Genomic DNA, 22,500 nt, shown 5'->3' on the forward strand with positions numbered 1-22,500 from the left:
TCTCTCTCTCTCTCTCTCTCTCTCTCTCACACACACTCACACACACGTCTGTTTGTTGCACCAGAGATTCACATGTCAACAGGCATATCTGATTATATCAATGTACACTACTTTGGAATCATTAGGTTTTTTTATGTTTCTGAAAGAGTCTCTTCTGCTCTTCGGCTGCATGTATTTGATCAAAAATAGAAAATACAAAATCATCTGTTGTCTATGTGAATATACAGTAAAGTGTAATTTATTCCTGTGATCAAAGCTGAATGTTCAGTCACATGATCCTTCAGAAATCACTCTAATATGATGATTTGATGCTCAAGAAACACTTATGATGGATGTTGAACAGCTGCTTAAAGGGATAGTTCACCAAATAAACATCTGTCATCATCTGTTCTCCCTCGATGTCGTGACTTTCTTCTGTGGAGCACAAAAGATATTTTCAGTAATGTTAGTTTTTCAATCTAAAAACTAGTTACTAGTTTCCATACATTGAAATTCACTGAGTTCCAATTCTGTGTTTCCCAGCGTTCTTTAAAATGTCATCTTTTCTGTTCCACCGAAGAAGGAAACGAGGAGGTTTGAACGAGGGCGGGGAAACGATGATCATAGTGATCAGAATAAATCTCAGTCTGAACGGTAGTGCATCTCTTACTGTCTGCATAAAGTCACTGATGTGTGTGTGGAGCTGAGATGTGCTTCACATCGAGTGTATCGCTGATGTCAGTCGTTCTGAAGATCTTCTAGAAGTGATGAATATCTGCATGTAAAGGCTTGAGTGACAGGTCACTATCAGTCATCTTCAAGCTTCCATGAGCTGTAGATGTCAAGTCAACTCACCTTCATTTACAGAGCGATTATATGTCGTTTCTTCACTTCTCTTGATTGGTAGCATATGGCCCTCTGTTACCCGTGTGTAATGAAACCTGTAACTCTAAATATAGCAACGGTTTCATGCTGAAGAATTCCCCAAACACACACTAGCACAGGCTTTTTCATCGAGTCCATTATCACACCCAGATTTTTAGCAGTGGTTTGGCGTAAGGAAGTCGAGAGCTCAGATCTACTGAATGTCAGGGGCATTGGAGCAACATTTGGGCCAAATATCACAATTTCAGTTTATCTCTCATTGATTAAAATGTAAAAGATTTAGGGCCATCCGAGCTTTAATAGTCCAACAATATAGAGGGAATGCATTGATGTCAGTTTCCCTCAGCCGGACTGAGTGGCAGAAGAGCTGCTGAGTGATTTAATTGGGGAAAATGCGAGTAAAACGAACAATTATCGGTTTAAACTAAAGGTTGGACTCGATATAGTGTTCCTTACAACTCACCAAAGATCCAGTGATCCGTGGATATTAACATGCAGCAGGAATCCTGTTTCCTGACCTTTATATCAGCCTGATTTCCACACCGGGGAAATACATAATACATGTGCCTGTGAACGTTTTATATAAATGCAGTATAGGTTTAAATCCATGTGATCACTTATGTCAGTGTTATATATATCATCATATCATCCAGCCCTAAAACTTGTGTAGTGTTTATTTAAAAACATCCAATTATGCAGAAAATATGATGGTAAATATTTAATTGATGAGTTGTCAATACAATATATAACAATACAATACATAGGCTGTGATTTTACCCCTAAATTCAGCATATCGACACAAAATAATCACAGCAAATCCAGCGTTCTCTGCCTGTTGTTTCTGTGAATCGCAGCGATTCATTCGCTTCTCTGTTCTGTAGCTTTCAGCAGTGTGTGAAAATACACCTCAGATTTCTTTTAAATCTATTTGTACAGTCAGTCTCAAAGCTCTCTCCCGTTTTATGTGTTTTGTGTGTTTTTCACGGCATTCACACTGAAAACAAATACTGCCACTCAGTGTTTCTGCCACTGCCACTCAGTGTGTGTAACTGCAGTCGGCCGACGGGGACGTCACACGCATACACACTATAGTTTTAAAGGTGTGTCGTCTGCATAACAATGAAATGAAGTGCCATGCTTCCAAAAATTGGACCCTAATGGGAGCATGAAGGGAGAACGGCATTGGGCCAAGAATAGAGCCCTGAGGCACTCCAGAGTCTGTGACCCGTAAGAGGTCGTTAAAGACCTTTAAAAGTGCATTTAGTGGGTTTAAAGCCAGACTCTGAAATACCTCTAAAACTCCATGTGAATCTGAAAAAGACACATACAATGTTCTCCAATATTTTAGAAAGAAAGGGAAGTTAAGAAATTGGATGAAAATTGGCATGAACCGTTGTGTCCAAATTAGATTTATTTATTTTTTTGATGGATGGTTGGAACACGGCAAGTTTAAAATCCAGTGGAAAAACACCTGAGGTCGAACTGCTATTAATAGTTTCTTGGCCCAGTAGTTTTAAAACATCTCTTGTAGAAGACGCGGAGGGACGACATCTGTGGGCCAGGAGAATGTTTCAATTAATCAGTCTTTTAAAAAAGAAAGAGAAGGGGATCTTATCCACAAAAACATGTAAAATCTTCTCACAGGTATCTGAAGACAGATGAGAACATGTAGGTGGAGAGGAATGTAGTGAAGCATTAATAATACTAAAAAGCACTTTTTTTGTTTTTTTTACATTTACATTTATGCATTTGGCAGACGCTTTTATCCAGAGCGACTTACATTTCAAGGTACACATTTTACATTCTTATCAGTTCTCAGTTCTTGCTTTCCCTGGGAATCGAACCCATGACCTTGGCGTTGCAGGAAAGCTATGAGCATTTTTTAAATAACATCAGACAAGTATTTCATTTTTTCAGCTTTTCTTTGGTATTTTTACACAAAATCTGAATATGCATATGAGCCCAATTAGTCTGTCTGCTGTCAGAAATGTGCATGGATCAAATATTCATAATGTGATGCATTATTCATCCAATGTATGCATAATGCATAATTCAATCAGCTACGATTTCAATTACGCTAAACGGAGACTATGAATAAAGAAACGAGGCAGAGAGTCAGGGCTGATGGGAAACAGATTATGAGCAGATTATTACTGATCGATCGCACACCTGCATCGTGTGTGTGTGTGTGTGTGTGTGTGTGTGTGTTACGTCGAGCGTCAGACCTGCTCTGGTCTCCTAGCCGTCTGTTAGTTCACATTCTCGTTCACGCTCGTATGTCATTGCAGGACACACAGATGATTTCTGACGTGCTCAGCTGGACTCTTGCATTACTGTATTATCTCTCCGTGCAGCTCTGCATCTCTCATAGGGAGATGATCAATAATATTGATCTCATAAGTGCAGACAGAGATAATCAGACACTTACAGACAGCGACTGAAACATGAACGAGATCCTACAGCTGCATCCCAAATCACATGCTTTCTAATCAGGTACTTCTTTTGATTAAAGTTACCATGAAATCAAAACTGACAATTCTTATTTTATAGTATTAATTCTAAATGATTTATCGGTGCACATTAGTATTGTGTTAAATTCATGTTCCTGGTAATCTTGAATCAGAATAAGTTCCTCTTGCAGCATCTCTTCTCTTCTCTGATGACGAGGGCGGGGCTATAACCTGTCCAGCCAATAGCAAACCACAACCATCCAATCAATTCCCCACGGACACAATCAAGCCCCGCCCACATTTGTTCTTGTTCCAGAAGCGTTTCACTCGGATATACGGCACAATAGAGGAGAGAAGACCAGCAACTTCAGTTTCATGCCGACTTTAAAAAATTCCTTATAAAGCATGTTTTCTACAGTACGACTGTAATCTGACCGTTATACACACTTCAGAATCAGGTCATCGGAGTTCTTAGAGCGCTATAAAATATTTAATTATAAATAAAATGATAAAAATCTAATCTAAATAAGATTTTCATGAAACAAACACCACGGAAACCATAGAGCACTAGGTACTTTTCTCCTACTGTTTTATCAAAACTATGAATTCTGTCATACTGTTTTTATTATATAGTACACTGCAAAGCATCATGCTCTTCCTCAGGGTTTCTGTCTTGTTTTCCAGCACAAATATCTAAACATTCTTAAAGCAAGAAACAAATATCTGCCAATTGCTCAAGAAAAAATATTTTATTTTCACTTTAAATTAAGTTTATTTTTCTGACCCCATTGGCAGATTCTTTTTCTTGTCTTAAGCTTAAACTTGCTTAATGGTGATAATTTTTTCAGAAAACAAGGCTTCTTATCTTCAGTCATTGTGTTTCTCCAGTAAATGTATCTTGATTTAAGAATGTTGAGATATTTGTGCTGGAAAACCAGACAGAAACCAGTTTTGACAGTTCAATTCACATTTATTTGTATAGCGCTTTTCACAATACACATCTTTTCAAAGCAGCTTTACAGAAAGTGCATGAGTCCACATCTGTTATCAGAGGTAATGTGTCTAAGTTATGTATTTCAGAAATGTACATATTAGTTAGAGGAGAAGGTATTAATTTAGAGTGTTCGCAGGTTAACGGAGTCCGTCTGTCTGCAGGTTTTATTGGGATCTCCTCATGCTGATGCTGATGGTGGGAAACCTCATCATCCTCCCGGTGGGAATCACCTTCTTCAAGGACGAGAACACGCCTCCGTGGATCATCTTCAACGTGGTGTCGGACACACTGTTCCTGGTGGACCTGGTGCTGAACTTCCGAACCGGGATCGTGAAAGAGGACAGTACTGAGATCCTGCTGGACCCGAAGGCCATCCGCCAGCGCTACCTGAAGAGCTGGTTCCTCGTGGACTTCGTGTCTTCCATCCCGGTGGATTATATCTTCCTGATGGTGGACCTGGAAGCTCGACTGGACTCCGAGGTAGAGGAATAAAGTCTGTCAGTCTCTCAGTGAGGCGTCATGAAACTTCAGAGCTCAAAGCTTTCTCTTCACTGTAAAAAGAGCTTGTGTGAAACCAGGGTTTTGGCTACTACATTTTTAAGTTACCGGCCATTCAGAACTTCTACTAGCCAAAAAGAAAAAGAAAAGAAAGAGATATAAACCAGATGAACTACTTCACAGCTTATGAAGGATTTCATACATTCATTTCTTATTCAAACTAAATCCTGTCATCCAGCATCTCCTCTTTCATCCTTTTCACCATAAATGTGTTTTAGGTGAATTAGCGTGTCGTTATGTGTAGCGTAGTGACGTGTGTATTCAAGTAAGCCAGATATGAGCAGATTCTGCGCAATACGCTGTATTTAATATATCATGATGACTCGCGAGTATTTGCGCTAAATCTGCGCAGATTTGGTTTACACGAACTTCCCTAGCAAAGTGAGTAAACATAATAAGTAACACAACAAATTGGCTCGTGATTTGTCAGCGTTACTCGCCACAGTTGATTTTTACCCGCATTTGGCGGGTGTTCGTTTCAGCCCCTGGTTAAAGCGTATCGACAGCAGCAGCTCATTCAGAAATCTGTGGTTCTTTAAGAGACATGTCAGCCAAAACATCATTCATTCATCATTCTGTCATCATGTATTCGCCCTCTTGTCGTTCAAACCCTTATGACTTTCTTTCTTCTGTGAAACACAAAAGAAGATATTTTGGGAAACTGAGTGTTGTTGTTGTTTTTTTGTCCTACAGTGAAAGTCAATGGGGTCCAATGTTGTTTGGTTCTCAGTGTTCTTCAAAATATCTTTTTATGTTCCACTGAAGAAAGAAAGAATGTTTGGAAGCATGAACTCATTTTTCTGCATCAGAAACAGATAGCAGGTTCTGAAGCTCAGCGATGTTTCTGAGGTAGAAGAAGGCTGTGTAACTTTAGAACAAATGAAATGTGATTTTCGAAAGACAAGTTGTTCTCTAATATAACTCCCAGGTCTTTAGCTGTAGAGGATTGAGTTACAGTACAGCCTTCTAAATACAAATTGTATTCTAATAGGTTTCGTGTACAGGGTTTTGGTCCAATAAGTAATACATCATTCTTATCTGAATTTAATAGAAGAAAATTACACGTCATCCAATATTTTATATCTTTATCACACTCTGTCAACTTGGATAATTAGAGATTTCATCTGGTCGTGATGAAATATATAACTGAGTATCATCAGCATAACAGTGGAAACTAATTCCATGTTTAATATTACCTAATATTACCAAGTTGCAGCATATATATTAAAAATAGCAACGGGCCGAACACAGAGCCTTGCTGCACTCCGTAATTTACTGTTAATTTGGATAATTCCCCGTTTAAATAAACAAAATAATAACGGTCTGATAGGTACGATTAAGCCACCTTAACGCCTGTCCCTGAATTAGAGTTAAATTGTGAAACAACCTACCATAAGAAACTCACAAGTTTGAATGACATGAAACGAGTAAATGATGACAGAACGGTAATTTTTGTGTGAACTATCCCTTTAACAAACAAGTGACCCATAGTCGAGTCAGCTTTATACAATAGGCCTACAGATCTTCTCAGAGCAGCTTCACAGTAATAAACAGGAGAATAAGAGAATCACTGATGAAACTTCATCAAATATGAGACAAACTTAGAGTCAGGAGTGAGGAAGAGAGAGTCATTATTCAGATCAGGTTCTGTTCTCTGATAGTGTCAGTGCAGTCAGATCAATAATATTAGTCTTTTAAACCTGAACTTTATCCAGGATAAACTAGTCTGTAACTGAATGCTGTGTGATGGTGTTGTTTCCCGCAGGTGTACCGGACGGCTCGAGCGCTGAGGATCGTTCGATTCACCAAGATCTTGAGTCTTCTGCGTTTGCTGCGTCTGTCCCGTCTCATCCGGTACATACACCAGTGGGAGGAGGTGAGGCTCACTCCAGATAACAAAAATATGTTCTGACAACGTTTTGCTAACGTTCCCATTAAGTTATGTAGACCTTATGTATAGAGAAAACATTAAGGGATTGTTTTCTATGTTTTATCATTATGCAAGTATTATGGGAACATTTACCAATTACCATTTTAGCTTCCGACCAATCTGAACGCAAGATAATCATGATAAAACGTTTCACAGAGATGCTCTCATATTGTCTAGTGTTATAAAGTTTATACTTGCATGGGTTTTTAATCTTTGCCATTTTAACTGTTCAAGTCAATTTAAAGGATTACTTCACTTCAGAATTAAAATTTCCTGACAATTTATTCTCGCCCACGCCATCCAAGATGTTCATGTCTTTTTTCCTCGGCCGGACGTCAACCTTTTTGTTCTTTTGTTATTACTTGTCTTAATTAAGCTTGAGATCTTTTTGCTCGCATTAGTTTGGTTATTATTTCGTGTTCCTGTGACATAAAGAATTGTGATATTTTTTTCTGGCATCTAAAGTTATGAAATGTTAATTATTGACGCTTGTTTCTGTCAAGGAATTCGGACTTTTTTCATTGAATTGAGAGAAATAAAAGTCACAATTACCAATTTCCTTATTAATTTTTTTATTCCATGCCGGAAACAAGCTTCCATAGGTAACAACATCCTTATTTCCAGCAAAAACATAATTAAATATAACAACATTGTGAAATTAAACTTATATTTCTCACTCCTAGTCAAAAGTCAGTGAGTAATTGTGTCAAATATTCATGATCTCAATATTGACCTAAAAAATCATGATGTTTGCGATAGTTAAGCAGTTTAAGCAGGAGAGTGATGATAAGAGTGTGTGTGTGTGTGTGTGTGTGTGTGTGTGTGTGTGTGACCTCCTTCCCTTCCCTTTACTTCTGTACAGATAAAAAATTGTCAAAATAATTCCAGTTACAGATACTCGGAAGTATTATAAATATTTAAGGCCAGACAAGTAATTTGTTGAGGTCTGTTTGTAAAGAAGGACTACACGCCTGCACACATATAAAACGCACATATCTACAGACTGAACACGCGATACGCATGAGCACGCCATCAGCGCTTTCACAGCTTCGCCTTTTTGAAGTTTGTGCAGAGATAACTTTTTTTCCCCAAAATCTTTCAAGGCTATTTCAAGGTTTGCGTTCTCGAGCACCAAACACTGTTGTGCGGATGAGCGGCCGGAGCGTGTTAAGGGTTATCTGTTTGATAAACATTAGTGAATTAGAAGTGAATCAATCTAACTTTATCTGGACAATAACTGTATTCTAGATCTGCTGTAAAGCCTACACAATCTCTGTTACTGTAATCTCCTGTTATCACTGTAAAGCTGCTTTGGAACAATCTGTACTGTTAAACTGCTGTATAAATGAAGGAGACTTGACTTGTGTTCCCGCAGATCTTCCACATGACCTATGACCTGGCCAGTGCGATGGTGCGTATCGTGAACCTGATCGGCATGATGCTCCTGCTGTGCCACTGGGACGGCTGTCTGCAGTTCCTGGTGCCGATGCTGCAGGACTTCCCTCTCGACTGCTGGGTCTCCAAGAACAACATGGTGGTGAGGAAGACCTTCTGATCCACACACTGCTGTCACACACACTCTCCCAGCTAGCAGGAAACGTTCTCTGTCAAGTTTCTACCAAAGTTACGAACAAACGTTCTTCCAGTAACATCAATAGAACGTTCATTCAGAGTTATCTGGTCTTTACGTAAGAGATACTGTACATCCAGCCGATACTCTCCACATAAGTAAATAATTTGCTATTTTATCAGGTCTATAAACGCAGAGCTCTGCGGAGAGAGCAGTTTCAGCGGCGAGATCAAACTAGACGGACATTTAAGAGATACGGTATACAGTCATAACACTTATTACACAGCATTCGCCACATTAATAATCATGGGGATCAGAGATATTGATTTCAGATTAAACTGTTTTAAAATTGTACCCGTTTGTATCTTATAATCCAACAGTGTTCAAAACAATAGTCACAAAATGGCCGCCGCTGCGTTTGTGTGAAACGAGAGAGAGCGAGTCCACGATACTGGATGGCATTATTAAATAACTGTACACAAAATATTGATTCGACTGAGTTTTAATATTTTATCAGCTCACCAAACGCAAAACTTCCACGAGAAAACTCGTTCCTAGCGAGTGTGTAGCGCTGCTGACTCCAGTGACCCGGATGAGCCTGTGTTTCCCAGCGGCTGTTATCTGGGAATAACTTACAGCGCGATTGACCAATCAGAATCAAGTATTCCACAGAGCCGTGTAATAATAATAATCAAACACCTCACTGTCGGGCCGCTCAGTCGAACAGATCCGTGTTCTGCAAGAGTCACAGCGTGAACACTGATCTGTGTGTGTGAGACCTGTGGAGAGCACGACTGCGTGTGTGTGTGTGTGTATGTGTGTGTGTGTATGTATGTATGAGACCTGTGGAGCAGCACGACTGCGTGTGTGTGTGTGTGTGTATGTATGAGACCTGTGACAGCAGCACGACTGAGTGTGTGTGTGTGTGGATAACAATGTCGGCCTGATGCATGGAAGTGTAAATATGAATTTGTAAGATGATATTTTCTTTGTTTTGAGCTCTGTTGCAAATCCAAAGTGGTCTAGATAGACAGTCAAACACTCATTTGACTCGATGATGCGGCTCAGTCTGACCCGGATCTAACAGCACCACAGCAGACCCGGGTCTCAGAAGCAGAGGTCGGCATAATTGGGTAAACTTTGATGTAAACGTTGCAGGATTCACGATACTGATGACCACAGCTTCACTCATCACGTCCCCTCAGACGGCTGCTGTAGAGGTGTATAGCGCTGTGTTCATGTCTCATGTCAGAATTACCATAATTATGAGACGACTAGTCAGAATTCTGAAGTCTGAGCTTTTCACGTCTTTGGACTTTAAAGTTATTGGTTTCTATGGCAACACTCACTGAAACGCCAGGATGGATTCATGCTGACGGCAGCAAAAGCTTCATCGCTACAGTAATTCAGTACAGTAGTTCCTGTACCAGTCCAGTTCATACCAGTCTGCCATCGTGGACTTTGAATATTGTAGGGCCTTATGAAATATTTCTGGATTCCATTTAATGGGTTAATTATTAAAATGAGATCTCCAGATCTCCATCTGATCCTGATCCGGCCCGGATCCGGCTGACTACAGGCATGGCTGATATAAACATTTGGATGACATCATTTCCTATGACTTAATTCTGAAAAAAACTGAGTTTCTAATTACTGGACCAAAAACCTCTGCACGTAAAAACCTAGAATACTGTCTAACACTTCGTCACTTAAGTCTTCGTCTTCAGTTAGGAACCTGTGTGTGTGTGTGTGTGTGTGTGTGTGTGTGTGTGCTCTTTGATACCAAGCTTTAATTTGAAAGCCATGTTTCTAGTATCTGTAAAACCGCATTCTTCCATCTTAAAAATATATCTAAATTACGCCATATGCTCTCATTGACAAATGAGGAACAGTTAGTTCATGAGTTCATGACCTCAAGGCTAGATCACTGTAATGCTCTACTGGGATCATATTCTGTTTTTTAATTAGAGGTTTAATCATAGCCAGCTTAAAAGTAAACTAAAAAAACTTGAACAATTTCATCAATCTTTTAAAATGTAATCAAATGAAAATATAACAATGTAACATTGCATTTTGTGTTTGTGAGAGAATGTTTGTGTGTGTGTTTGAGAGTGTGTGTGTGTGTGTGTGTGACTGATCACTACTACATGCACCTGCTTGCCTTGTCGGAATATTGAGGTAACATTAAAAATATCTAATTAAAACCAGGACACACACACACACACACACAGACACTGTGTGATTGAATCGCTGACTCACCCCAGTAGGGTTTTCCACCGCTGTTGTCATGGTGACGGTTGCTAGACAGCGGATGCTCAGCGGTCCCCAGACAGCAGCAGATCTGAGCTATATTTGTCTCCTCCATCAAGTCTTGAGCACCGGAGAGATAAACATATCACAGTCATCTCATTCACAAAACACACACACTCGCGTTCGTGCCACAGATGATCGCTGCGTTCGAGCTGTCTCAGCGCATGTCTCAGCGCATGTTGTCTGTATTGACTAGTTTTATTTTGAATTTGAATCAGTTCTGCTCCTCAAAGTGTCCTGTTGATGCACTGACGGTCAGTGATCGTGTAGCCGGTCACAGCACTGAACATGAGGCTGGTTTGTGTAGATTTAGCGCTGCTGGAAACGAGGGCGAATCCCCACGTGACGCGACGCAGCGGTAGGGAAAATCTCCTTGACAGTGTGGAAGATTCCTTGGGAGAAACTAAAGGAGAGATCCGGCAGAAACAGCGCACATCAACACTGTGTACTTTAAACCGTAGGGTGACTAACAGAAGAACCGAATGAAAAGAGGCTCGAAAGGTTAAATTCATAATCTAATAATAACACGGTCATGGCTGCAGGTCTGAGAACGAGTGTGTGTTCTGGCGCGTCGTTGGAGCGTTGCTATTTTGAGGAACTGAACTAGACTGAGCCGCTGACCGACTGAACCTGCTCTGAAGTCACTGGAGCACAATGCTTGTGGTTATTTAAAGAGCGCGTTAGTAATGAGAGCCTATAGGCGGATCCACAACATGCAACACTCTGCTTATTACACACACACACACACACACACACACTGCTTATTACACACACACACACACACACACACACACACACACACATACACACACACACACACACACACACACTCTGCTTATTACACACACACACACACACACACACACACTGCTTATTACACACACACACACACACACACACACACACACATACACACACACACACACACACACACACACACACACTCTGCTTATTACACACACACACACACACACACACACACTGCTTATTACACACACACACACACACACACACACACATACACACACACACACACACACACACACACTCTGCTTATTACACACACACACACACACACACACACACACACACACTCTGCTTATTACACACACACACACACACACACACACACACACACACACACACACTCTGCTTATTACACACACACACACACACACACACACTCACACACACTCTGCTTATTACACACACACACACACACACACACACACTCTGCTTATTACACACACACACCCACACACTCTGCTTATTACACACACACACTCTGCTTATTACACACACACACACACACACACACACACACACACACACACTCTGCTTATTACACACACACACACACACACACACACACACACTCTGCTTATTACACACACACACCCACACACTCTGCTTATTACACACACACACACACACACTCTGCTTATTACACACACACACACACACACACACACACACACACACACACACACTCTGCTTATTACACACACACACACACACACACACACACACTCTGCTTATTACACACACACACACACACACACTCACTCTGCTTATTACACACACACACACACACACACACACACACACACACACACACACTCTGCTTATTACACACACACACACACACACACACACACACACACTGCTTATTACACACATATACACACACACTCTGCTTATTACACACACACACACACACACACACACACACACACTCTGCTTATTACACACACACACACACACACACACACACACTCTGCTTATTACACACACACACACACACACACACACACACTCTGCTTATTACACACAGACACACACACACACACACACACACACACACACTCTGCTTATTACACACACACACACACACTCTGCTTATTACACACACACACACACACACACACACACACACACTCTGCTTATTACACACACACACCCACACACTCTGCTTATTACACACACACACACACACACACACACACACACACACACACACACACACACTCTGCTAATTACACACACACACACACTCTGCTTATTACACACACACACACACACACACACACACACACACACTCTGCTTATTACACACACACACACACACACACACACACACACACACACACACACACACACACACACTCTGCTTATTACACACACAGGGACGTGCAGCAGCACACAAACATGCCAAATATTAAAAATAAAAGGATTACAATGTAAAATATTATTATTGTGTACGTAAAGATATGGTGAATCCGGCATGTCCCGTAGATGATCTGTTTGTGCTTTAACCTCACACACACACACACACACACACACAAATTCCTCCAAGTAAATAGCGAATCCGCCATGTGAGCGCAACTGGCGTTTAAAGGGAATGGGAGATGAGACTCTGATTGGTTTATTGCACGTTACGCCCAAAACACACCCGTTACTCATTAAGAGAATAGAGACGACACTTTTAGACCATGCGCCGGGACCGCCGACCATTTGTCCCATTGTTAAACTAGCAAAAGTGGATTCGGATACACTAAGTGCACTTGCGCCGTGCGCTTTAGACCATGCGCTTAGATCGTTAAAATAGGGCCCTTAGAGTTGCCAGTGTCAATAAATGAAGGTGTTTGAACCATCGTTATACAGTATAAACCCATTAACCCCAATGTTTCCACAGAGTGTGTAAATAAGGCAGTGCTAAATAAATAAAAAAACAAATAAACCAGAAGTGACATGTAACAGTTTTTGAAGTGTAATAAACATCTATACTGAATGTAGAGTCACAGTAAATGTACATGTTAAAATACTTTAAAGATGCAGATTGGCATTTAACTCTTTCCCCGCCAGCGTATTTAAAAAAAAGTTAGAATTTTCACAAAAATGTAATGGCCCCCAGAATATTTTGTTGTTTGAATGTCTGAACATGCAATTGATCAAAAGTAAGAACAGAGCCTCTGCTTTTAAACAAAACAAAAAAACATTTTATATATTTTTTATCAACACTTGAATGTGGAGAAGTTTCATAAAAAAAGCAACATTATGAACAAAATCGGAGAAAATCCAGGAAGTGTGTTTCTGATGGCAGAATGAACCCGTTTGAGAGCCAGGAGTCGATGGTCTACTCTGTGTTTCAGAACGACACGTGGGGCATCCAGTACTCGTACGCTCTCTTCAAGGCCATGAGTCACATGCTGTGCATCGGGTACGGCGCTCAGGCTCCCGAGGGAATGACGGACGTCTGGCTCACGATGCTCAGCATGATCGTGGGCGCCACGTGTTACGCCATGTTCATCGGCCACGCCACGGCCCTCATCCAGTCCCTGGACTCGTCCCGCAGACAGTATCAGGAGAAGGTAAAGCGCTGACCGAAGGCACTGTGACCTCAGTCATGCTGTTCTTCATTCGTCTGGCTCCATCATCATCTGCGATTGCATTTTCTGAAACTATTAATTAATGACTATATGAATATAGATCGAGCGAATAAAGGATTTAATCGAATTACTTGCATGATGTGCCGATTAGTTATTTTGCACGTCAAATTTGGCTGAGAAGTTAGCACCAAAAAATAACTTAAGTTAAACAAGAAAGCAAAGTTCTTTGGGACAAACTTTCATGTTATCTTAAGAAACCCTTTTTAAAAGTTTTAGCTTTAAATGAGCTTTACATTTTATGAAGTGGAAAGAGAAAGAAAGAAAGACATTGCTAACACGAATTGACATGTTTTAACACCTTGTTAACATGAATTAGCATGTTTTATCACCTTAAAAAACATTAATAAGCATGTTGCTAAAATTAATTAACAGGTTTTTAACACATTGCTAACATGAATTATCATGTTGCTAACATGTTTTAGCACATTGTTAGCATTATTTAACATGTTGCTAACATGTTTTAGCACATTGTTAGCATTATTTAACATGTTGCTAATATGTTTTAACATTTTTTTAGCATGAATTAGTTAATTAAAAATCTGTGTTGGCGAGAATATGAAAAGGTGTCAATCGCCAGTTGGCCGGTAACATTTTTAAGAATTCTAACAATGCAAAATTGTGAGAACATGTATGTGAACAAACACGACTGACGGTTGATGAGCCAGCGCTGCATCGTCACGAAAGTTTAAGCCTTGACAATTTAAATATTAAAGCTCAAGAAGATGCAAAAGGGAACTCGTTACTCGCAGAACTGAGTTCAGAGAAATCCGAAATCCGCGTCTCAGACAGCACGCAAATACTGAATCGAGCTCTGTTTCACGTCTTCTTGCGCTTGAACAGACAGATTCAAACTAAATTGTCAAAATGCCTGTCTTGGCAAGTCTCCTTATAAACATAGTCAGTTGTGTCTTACCTGAACTTAAACAGTTGAGAAATAAAACACACGTGTATCAGTATGTTGGATCTGTGCATTAGCTCTTAAAGTGACAGCAGCCTAATAAACCTGCAGCTGTCTGTGTTTTCAGTGCTAATCAAAAAGACAGAGAACAATCACTCACTGCTCTTGGCTGAATAACTTTTGTAACTTTAATACGGCCAGTATGGCCAGTAAATCTTCTCCAGTCACCGGCCAATGGCTGGTGTGTCAAAAAGTTAGTTTTAGGCTCTCTCTTTATACATATATATATATAAGCAAAAAATCTAAGTACTTACATAATGTGCCAATTAATTAATCGCTCATCAAATTTGGCTGAGAAATGGTAATTTAGAGAGTGAACCGGTTTCATGAGTCTGACTAACAGAGCGCACCTGTCTGTCCTCCAGTATAAGCAGGTGGAACAGTACATGTCTTTCCATAAGCTTCCATCAGATGTCAGGCAGAAAATCCACGAGTATTATGAACATCGATACCAAGGCAAGATGTTTGATGAGGACAACATTCTGGGAGAGCTGAGCGACCCCTTAAAGGAGGTTTGTCATCACTAAACTCATGCCTGCCTAAAGTTTACTTTTCAGTTTCAGCTGTTTTTGTTTTTTTATTTTATACGTGTGCAATATGATTCCACAGTGTGTAGAAATAAGGCAGTGCTGAATAAATAAAGTGTAATAAACACCTGTACTGAATATAGAGTCACAGTAAATGTACATTTTAAAATATTTTCAAGATGCAGTTGGGCAGAACTGAACTATTTTAGTTTATATTTAAACACCAGCGTTATTGTAACTATTGTATTGTATTGTAGTGTAACGCTAGTAACTCCTGGTATGTACATGTGAGTTTTTGTTGTTGCATTTTACAAGCTTTAACCATCTAAATAATGTGTACTTGTGCACTGTGACCTTAACAGGAAATTGTTAGCTTCAACTGCCGTAGCTTGGTGGCTAACATGCCTCTCTTCGCTAACGCTGACCCAAACTTCGTGACAGCAGTGCTCACAAAGCTAAAGTTTGAGGTCTTCCAGCCCAATGACTTCATCATTCGGGAGGGAACCGTTGGCCGTAAAATGTATTTCATCCAGCACGGACGGGTCAGCGTACTTACTCGTGGAAACAGGGAGACCAAGCTCAGTGATGGGTCATACTTTGGAGGTGAGTTTACAGCTGATTGGTTGATGTCAGATGTTTGTAATGAGCTTTTCCAACTAACAAAAATATGTTCTAAGAACGGTTTTCTAATGTTCCCATTACATGTTCTCTGAACTTTTAATACGTCCAGTTTTTTAAATGTTTAAAAAAAAGTTTTTTCTTGGTTGTGTGTACGTTACGGAAACACTGCATTGTATCATTCTTCAAACATTACGGCAAACGTTACTTTTGAATGTTCTCTGAACATTCTGAAACAAGTAGTATCATTTAAAAAAGGTTAGATGAAAGTCCTACTAAAACGTTTCCGAAAAAAAAAAAGTTTCATGGACGACTCATAAATAATGTTTTTGTGCTAACGTTTTGAGCACATTATAAAAGCCAGACTCTGAACGAACATACTGTTACCATTACTGGAAGAACCTTGACTGAACATTAGCTAAAGTTCTGAGAACATTCCCTGTTAGTTCCCGGTTAGTGTTAAGCAGTACCAGGTCTTAAATATTGATTGGATTGATCTTGGGTGCGTTTCCCATAAGCATTTTTAGCCAACAGTGTTTGCAAGATCTGTTGAATCATGTTGCTAACGGAACTTGCGACTATATCTGGCTTCAGGAAACCCTGGTTAAAGGCAGGGTAGGCAGGATTTTTCAAAAAAACTTTTTCCAAAATTTGTTTAAACTGTCTTTATATACCAATACATAATTAAAATGTAAGTACTCTGAAAAAGAGAGAATAAAAATCGAGTGTCTGTAGTCCTCTCAGGGCGCAATAAACACAGCTACTTATTTCCATTCGGAACGAATGAAATGATTGGCTGGGCGACTGTCCCTCTCCCTCGCTACCATGGCTACCACCCCTGCTGCTACAGGAGCTGCCCACATGCGTGCACCCGTTTGACTCGAGGAGGGGAAGAGGCACAGAGAGAGGCACGGAAGCTAGGAAGAATCACAGAGAATTATGGCAGAGAAAGAGCAGTCAAAATCCCCAGTACCTGCATATACAGTCAGCGAAGGCAAACAAGGCAAAAAGAGGAGCTAGTAAGGTAGAAAGGTAGGCTACTTGTCTCCGGAGTGTAACGTTAGTCCTCAGAGCCAACAGTGCTTTCATCGTGGAAGCTCTTACATGCAAAACACTGTATATGTTATGAATCTTACACGAAATTCACCTTCATCACAGTGTAACTGATGGTAATGGGAAAACGTGTATCAATGAAACCTGTTTTTAGCTTTGCCTTATGTTACTAGCTCGTTACCGAATCAAACTCAATATATTTTAAACTTTACCAGTATCGATATGCTAGCTTGATAGTAAGTACTAACAGCCATGTTAGTTGTTTATATTCATAATGATAAAGTTAGGTATTTTATTACATTTGATTCTGACATGATGTCACTACATGCACTGCACTCCTCTCCACTCGGCGCTGGTAAACACCTCCTCCAGCTGAGCGGTCGGCGTCGCGCGTTCATGCGTTTTGGGGGCGTGGCTTTGGAAGGAGCCCAGAAGGGAGGGGGTTGGAGTGAATGGAATAAGTAGCTGTGTTTATTGCAGTCCTGAGAGGACTACAGACACTCAATTTTTATACTCTCTTTTTCAGAGTACTTACATTTTAATGATGTATTGGTATATAAAGACAGTTTAAACAAATTTTGGAAAAAGTTTTTTAGAAAAATCCTGCCTACCCTGCCTTTAAGTGGTTTAGTTGTCCTATAGATCCCGTTCTAACCTCCCTGTGGTCTTTCTCCATCACTCAGAGATCTGTCTGTTGACACGTGGCAGGAGGACAGCTAGTGTTCGGGCAGATACGTACTGTCGACTTTACTCCCTCAGTGTGGGCAGTTTCAACGAGGTTCTGGAAGAGCATCCCATGATGAGACGGGCCTTCGAGACGGTGGCAGCGGACAGACTTGATCGCATCGGTAAAACCTTCCTGCTGCTTATGCCCCTTTATAAACCTGAAACTCATCTCTGCAACAAATAAATAAATCTCGTCTTTGCTTTCACTATTTCTTAAATCACTCCCTGTTATAGTCTGTAGTGTTCTAGACCATTTTTTTTTACCTTTCTGTTGTTGCCGTTTTTCGTGTTGTTGCCCCTTAAATTATTCCCTTAAATGTACAATTGATTTTGTAGTTGAAGAAAGATTAATTGAGGCTTTGGCTTACTAAATTTAAAGTTCCCAAATTTTTTATGTACAGTGAAAGTGACAAAAATGACAGAATAACACCATAAAATGAGTCAATACGGACATGAGTGAGTAAATGAGAGAAAATATGATTGGCTTAAAAACAGTGGTGGAATGTAACGAAGTACAAATACTTCGTTACTTTACTTAAGTACATTTTTCACGTATCTGTACTTTACTTAAGTAGAATCAGTAGTGCATACTTTTGACTTTTACTTCGTTACTTTTTGCAGCAATTATTATACTTTCTACTCCACTACATTTCTACAACGTTTCGTTACATTTTCGTTACATTTTCTGATCAGTTTTCCCCCTGCCAAAACAGGGATTGAAAAAAATCTCCATGTTTTCGGTGCTGACGCGTTCATGGTGGCGCTGCCAATAAAGTACCTAAGCTGTCACAAGGAACCAGCAAAAGTAATGAATATGTAAAATATAGCAAGGAGACATTTTAATTGTTTATTAATAAACAAGTGTTTTCTGTGTCGGCTGCAAAGATGAAATTGATCTTCGCAGTAGTGAACGCGCCAGAGAGAAATGCGCATTTCATACGGAGCAGTCTGTTTTCTTTCGTTTTGAATTGTTCTGTTTAAAAGTACTCATTTAAAGCTGTCTAAAGATATATTTATCAGGTCTGTGAGGGAAGTAGGGTACCTTATACGCTGAGTTTCGGTTCATTTATGAGACACGCTTCAGTTCACACGCCGGCGCCTCCGTGTCGTGATTATCTATTTTCTACTATATTTATACTATACTTCTCATTTATTAAATCCTGGCAATTGGTTGATGAAACATTGATTAAAATTAAGATACAATTAATACAAAACGAAATTCACTTTTAAAAAAAGGCTTTGTGCTTTCTGTTTGAGGTCTCTGTGAAAGTTTTAAAGCAGTCTTTTAGTGCCGCTTTCAGAGCGGTCACGTCTGTAACATTGTTTTTTGTAACACGAAAAATTTTATGTTCTGTGGAGAGCCAACCCTTCTTCATCCGGTGGGTATTACTTTTGGTTTGCACAGTCTAATTCACAGAATTAGCCTACTAAAAAATATTTTGCTACCTAAAAGTTAAAGATTTTTTGTGTCCCGTAACGCCTGTGTAGACTAGCCTATTTCCCTCATATTAAATATAAAACGTGTAGACTGATATTTTTCAATAGCCTATGTATTAAATGCATTTTCTGAGAATTTATATTTCAAGTTTTTACTGCAAATGTCCCGTTTATAACGCTGGAATTGCCCAATATTAAATTATTTATCCTCAACTAGTTTTGTGGTGTAGGTCTACGTATTGTATAATGTTAACTTCAAATAAAAGGGTGTGTCGCGATTCTGCCTTCTCACACCGCGACACAGGTTCATAGATCTGAGTGTAGCGATTTCGGATTCATATTGCATATTGTTACAGCCCTAATTATTAGAATATGACATTAAGAGAATAAATTGTTATGCAAGTACTTTTACTTTTAATACTTAAAGTACATTTAAAATCAGGTACTTTTTACTTAAGTAGGGTTTTCATTGTGGTACTTCTACTTTTACTAAAGTAAATATGTCTCTGGTTATTTGTACTTTTACTTAAGTACTGAGATTCAGTACTTCCTCCACCACTGCTTAAAAATGAAGTATGTAATTCTTAGTGAACAGTGTTTTACATCCATGTTAATAACCATATTCAATTATTATCTTTCTGTCCTGACCCTATTCTGAATTCCTTTTTCTCACAGGTAAGAAGAACTCGATTTTGTTGCGCAAGACCTCACAGGGAGGATCTGTTGCGGGCAGCAGTTTGGGACGGGGCGGAGGGAGCCGCGGTGGAGGAGCAGGAGGTGCCGGTCTGGGATCTTGTGATAGTGTTCTGGTCCAGCAGATTGTGAAGCACGACAGCATGCCCACCATGCAGGACATCACGGCTGCGAGCAACCGAAGCAGCACCGGAGGCACAGTCTCACCCCGACCTCATCCGCTGATCTGGGCACCGCTGGTCCACGCTCCCCTCCAGACGGCTGCTGCCACCACCAACGTGGCCATTGCCTTGATGCATCAGCAACAGCAGCAGCAACAGTTGCAACAACAGCTTCAACAACAACATGCCCTCGGAGCTGCCATCTTTCTTCCCATCTCGCCGTCGCCCTCGTCATGCCCTCTTTCCCCTCCCCGTCCACCCATTCTACTCCCTCGGCAGTCACTCAGCTCCCTCATCGGTGTGATGGGGGCACTGCCCCCGCGCGGAGTCCCGTCCTCTATAACACCTTCACCCTCGCCCTCCACTATGGGACCGACCGCTGTGGCTCCTTCAGCAGGTGGAGTTGGAAAAACTCCCACACCTGCGTCGTCAGTGTCCACTCCCCTACAGGCTAGCAGAACTCTTCATTACAGCCTCCGCCTCCACACAGAGCCCACAACGTCACCTGTCCATAAAGTCCCGCCTCCCTCAGTGGTTGCAGCGCCGTCCATCGAAGGACGTAACGCCGGATCCGGGCCACAGGGGGCTAAAGAGGCTTTACTACGCCATGTTGGAGGAGGGAGCACCCAAGGGCTCCCAATGATTGGTCGGCTCACCCAAGAGGCAAGACTGCTCTCCGCCTCCCAGCCGACTCTTCCCCACCGCAGCTGGGTGGGCGTTCAGCCTCTCCCACCTCTCCATCGTAAAGCATCCGGAGGAAACCTGCTGCCGGCACCCTTCCTTTTATCATCAGGACTGGCTAGAGGAGGAAGCGCAGGTGTTTTGAGCTCAAATGCGCCACAGATTGGTGCCACACAGATGCCTGCACACACACCCCTACTCTTGCCCTCTCAGCTGACACACACACCTTCACTCACACCAGGATCTGCTCCGCCACCCCTCGCCCCCTTCTCGTCCTCCCCAAAGCAAATCCCTCTTTGCTCCACCAACCCTCCTTTATCTCTCATGGCCGCATATTCAGGTCTAGGTGTTCCCCAATCCCAGCGAGTCAAACCCGGCACTGCAATGCCGACTTCTCCTTCAACCTCTCCTCCTCCTTGCTTACGCCCTGCTTCTCCCTCTCTATCCATCTCCACCTCTCCAACTTCATCTTCTAGCATCTCTTTGGCTCAGAATTCCCGTGTCAAACCCTCTCCACCACCGTTATCCTGCACAACCAACTCAACACCCACCGTCACTCCTTCTCAAACCCCCACCCCAACTCGAACCCCGACCCCTATTCAAACCCCTATTCAGACCCCCACCCAATCTAGAACACCAATGGCCCTCCAATCCCAATCCCAGAGTCGGTGTCCAACTCCCATCCATATCCTAGCCGCGGCACAATCTCCAACCTCAACCTGCATTCAGTGTCCACTTCCCACCCAAACTCCAGGTAAACCTCTGAGTTCCACCCTGAGCCAAAGCACTTCTGTCCAGATGCCAGCCGCTGTCCCGGTCCTTGGTCCTCCTCCGGCACGTTCTCCAATCTCTACTCAAACCCCAACTCCCATACACACTCCGAGCTCGTCTTGGACCCTAGGCTCTCCAATCAACAGCCCAGCCCAAAGCAGACCCTCAACGCCGGTTCTGGCCCAATCACACACACCATCACCTTCTCCTGCATCCACTCCATCTCCTGCTACTTCACATCCACAGAAGCCGGCTGTTTCCCAGACTCAGACCTTCAGCGCTCTGTCCACTCCTACCTTAAGTCCATCTCCCATTCCTGCCTCCTCATCTCCAGTCCTCCAGTCCATCTCCACCACCTCCGCTTCACCAAAAGAGGCAAAGAAAGAGCAGGACTTGCCTCAGACACAGAGAGATTCAGAGACAAAGAGACTAAAGTATCCTGCTAACATTTGAGGAGTAAGATGGACTGGTCGGAGGCTCGTGTTTGTCCGTGGTGAGTTCAGGAGATGAGATATCAGTTCCGGCTCTGCAGGGTCTGTGAGCGTGTTGTCTGCATTCGACCCTCCCAGTTTTGGTCAGTCTTGACCATGGGAAGGTTTAACTTTACATCTATCCCCATCTTTACAACTGATCAAGGTAAAAGCAAAAAAAAAGAGAAGAAAATGTTTGACTCAAGAACTAGTGTGTTTGTGTCATCTGGGAATGTCAAGTAGAATATTTTTGTAGCCCTGCTGAGAAATGTCAACGGTC

At 41.4% G+C, this 22,500-nt stretch overlaps 1 protein-coding gene across 1 annotated transcript in view; it reads left to right on the top strand.

Moving 5' to 3' along the window:
* LOC311276061 (uncharacterized protein) overlaps positions 1-22,500 on the top strand; it is a 25,880-nt gene that overhangs the window by 1,316 nt on the left and 2,064 nt on the right. Inside the window, exons 2-9 of the mRNA XM_084385523.1 lie at positions 4,470-4,788; positions 6,632-6,742; positions 8,172-8,333; positions 13,829-14,047; positions 15,449-15,595; positions 15,973-16,213; positions 17,965-18,129; positions 20,120-22,500. The exon at positions 20,120-22,500 is cut by the window's right edge and continues 2,064 nt beyond it. Of these exons, the coding sequence (XP_084241649.1) occupies positions 4,470-4,788; positions 6,632-6,742; positions 8,172-8,333; positions 13,829-14,047; positions 15,449-15,595; positions 15,973-16,213; positions 17,965-18,129; positions 20,120-22,203 (3,448 nt within the window). The 3' untranslated portion in view covers positions 22,204-22,500. The remainder of the gene's footprint in view (positions 1-4,469; positions 4,789-6,631; positions 6,743-8,171; positions 8,334-13,828; positions 14,048-15,448; positions 15,596-15,972; positions 16,214-17,964; positions 18,130-20,119) is intronic.

Source organism: Rutilus rutilus, assembly GCF_951802725.1.
Source record: "Rutilus rutilus genome assembly, chromosome: 17".
NCBI classification, from domain to species: Eukaryota; Metazoa; Chordata; class Actinopteri; order Cypriniformes; family Leuciscidae; genus Rutilus; species Rutilus rutilus.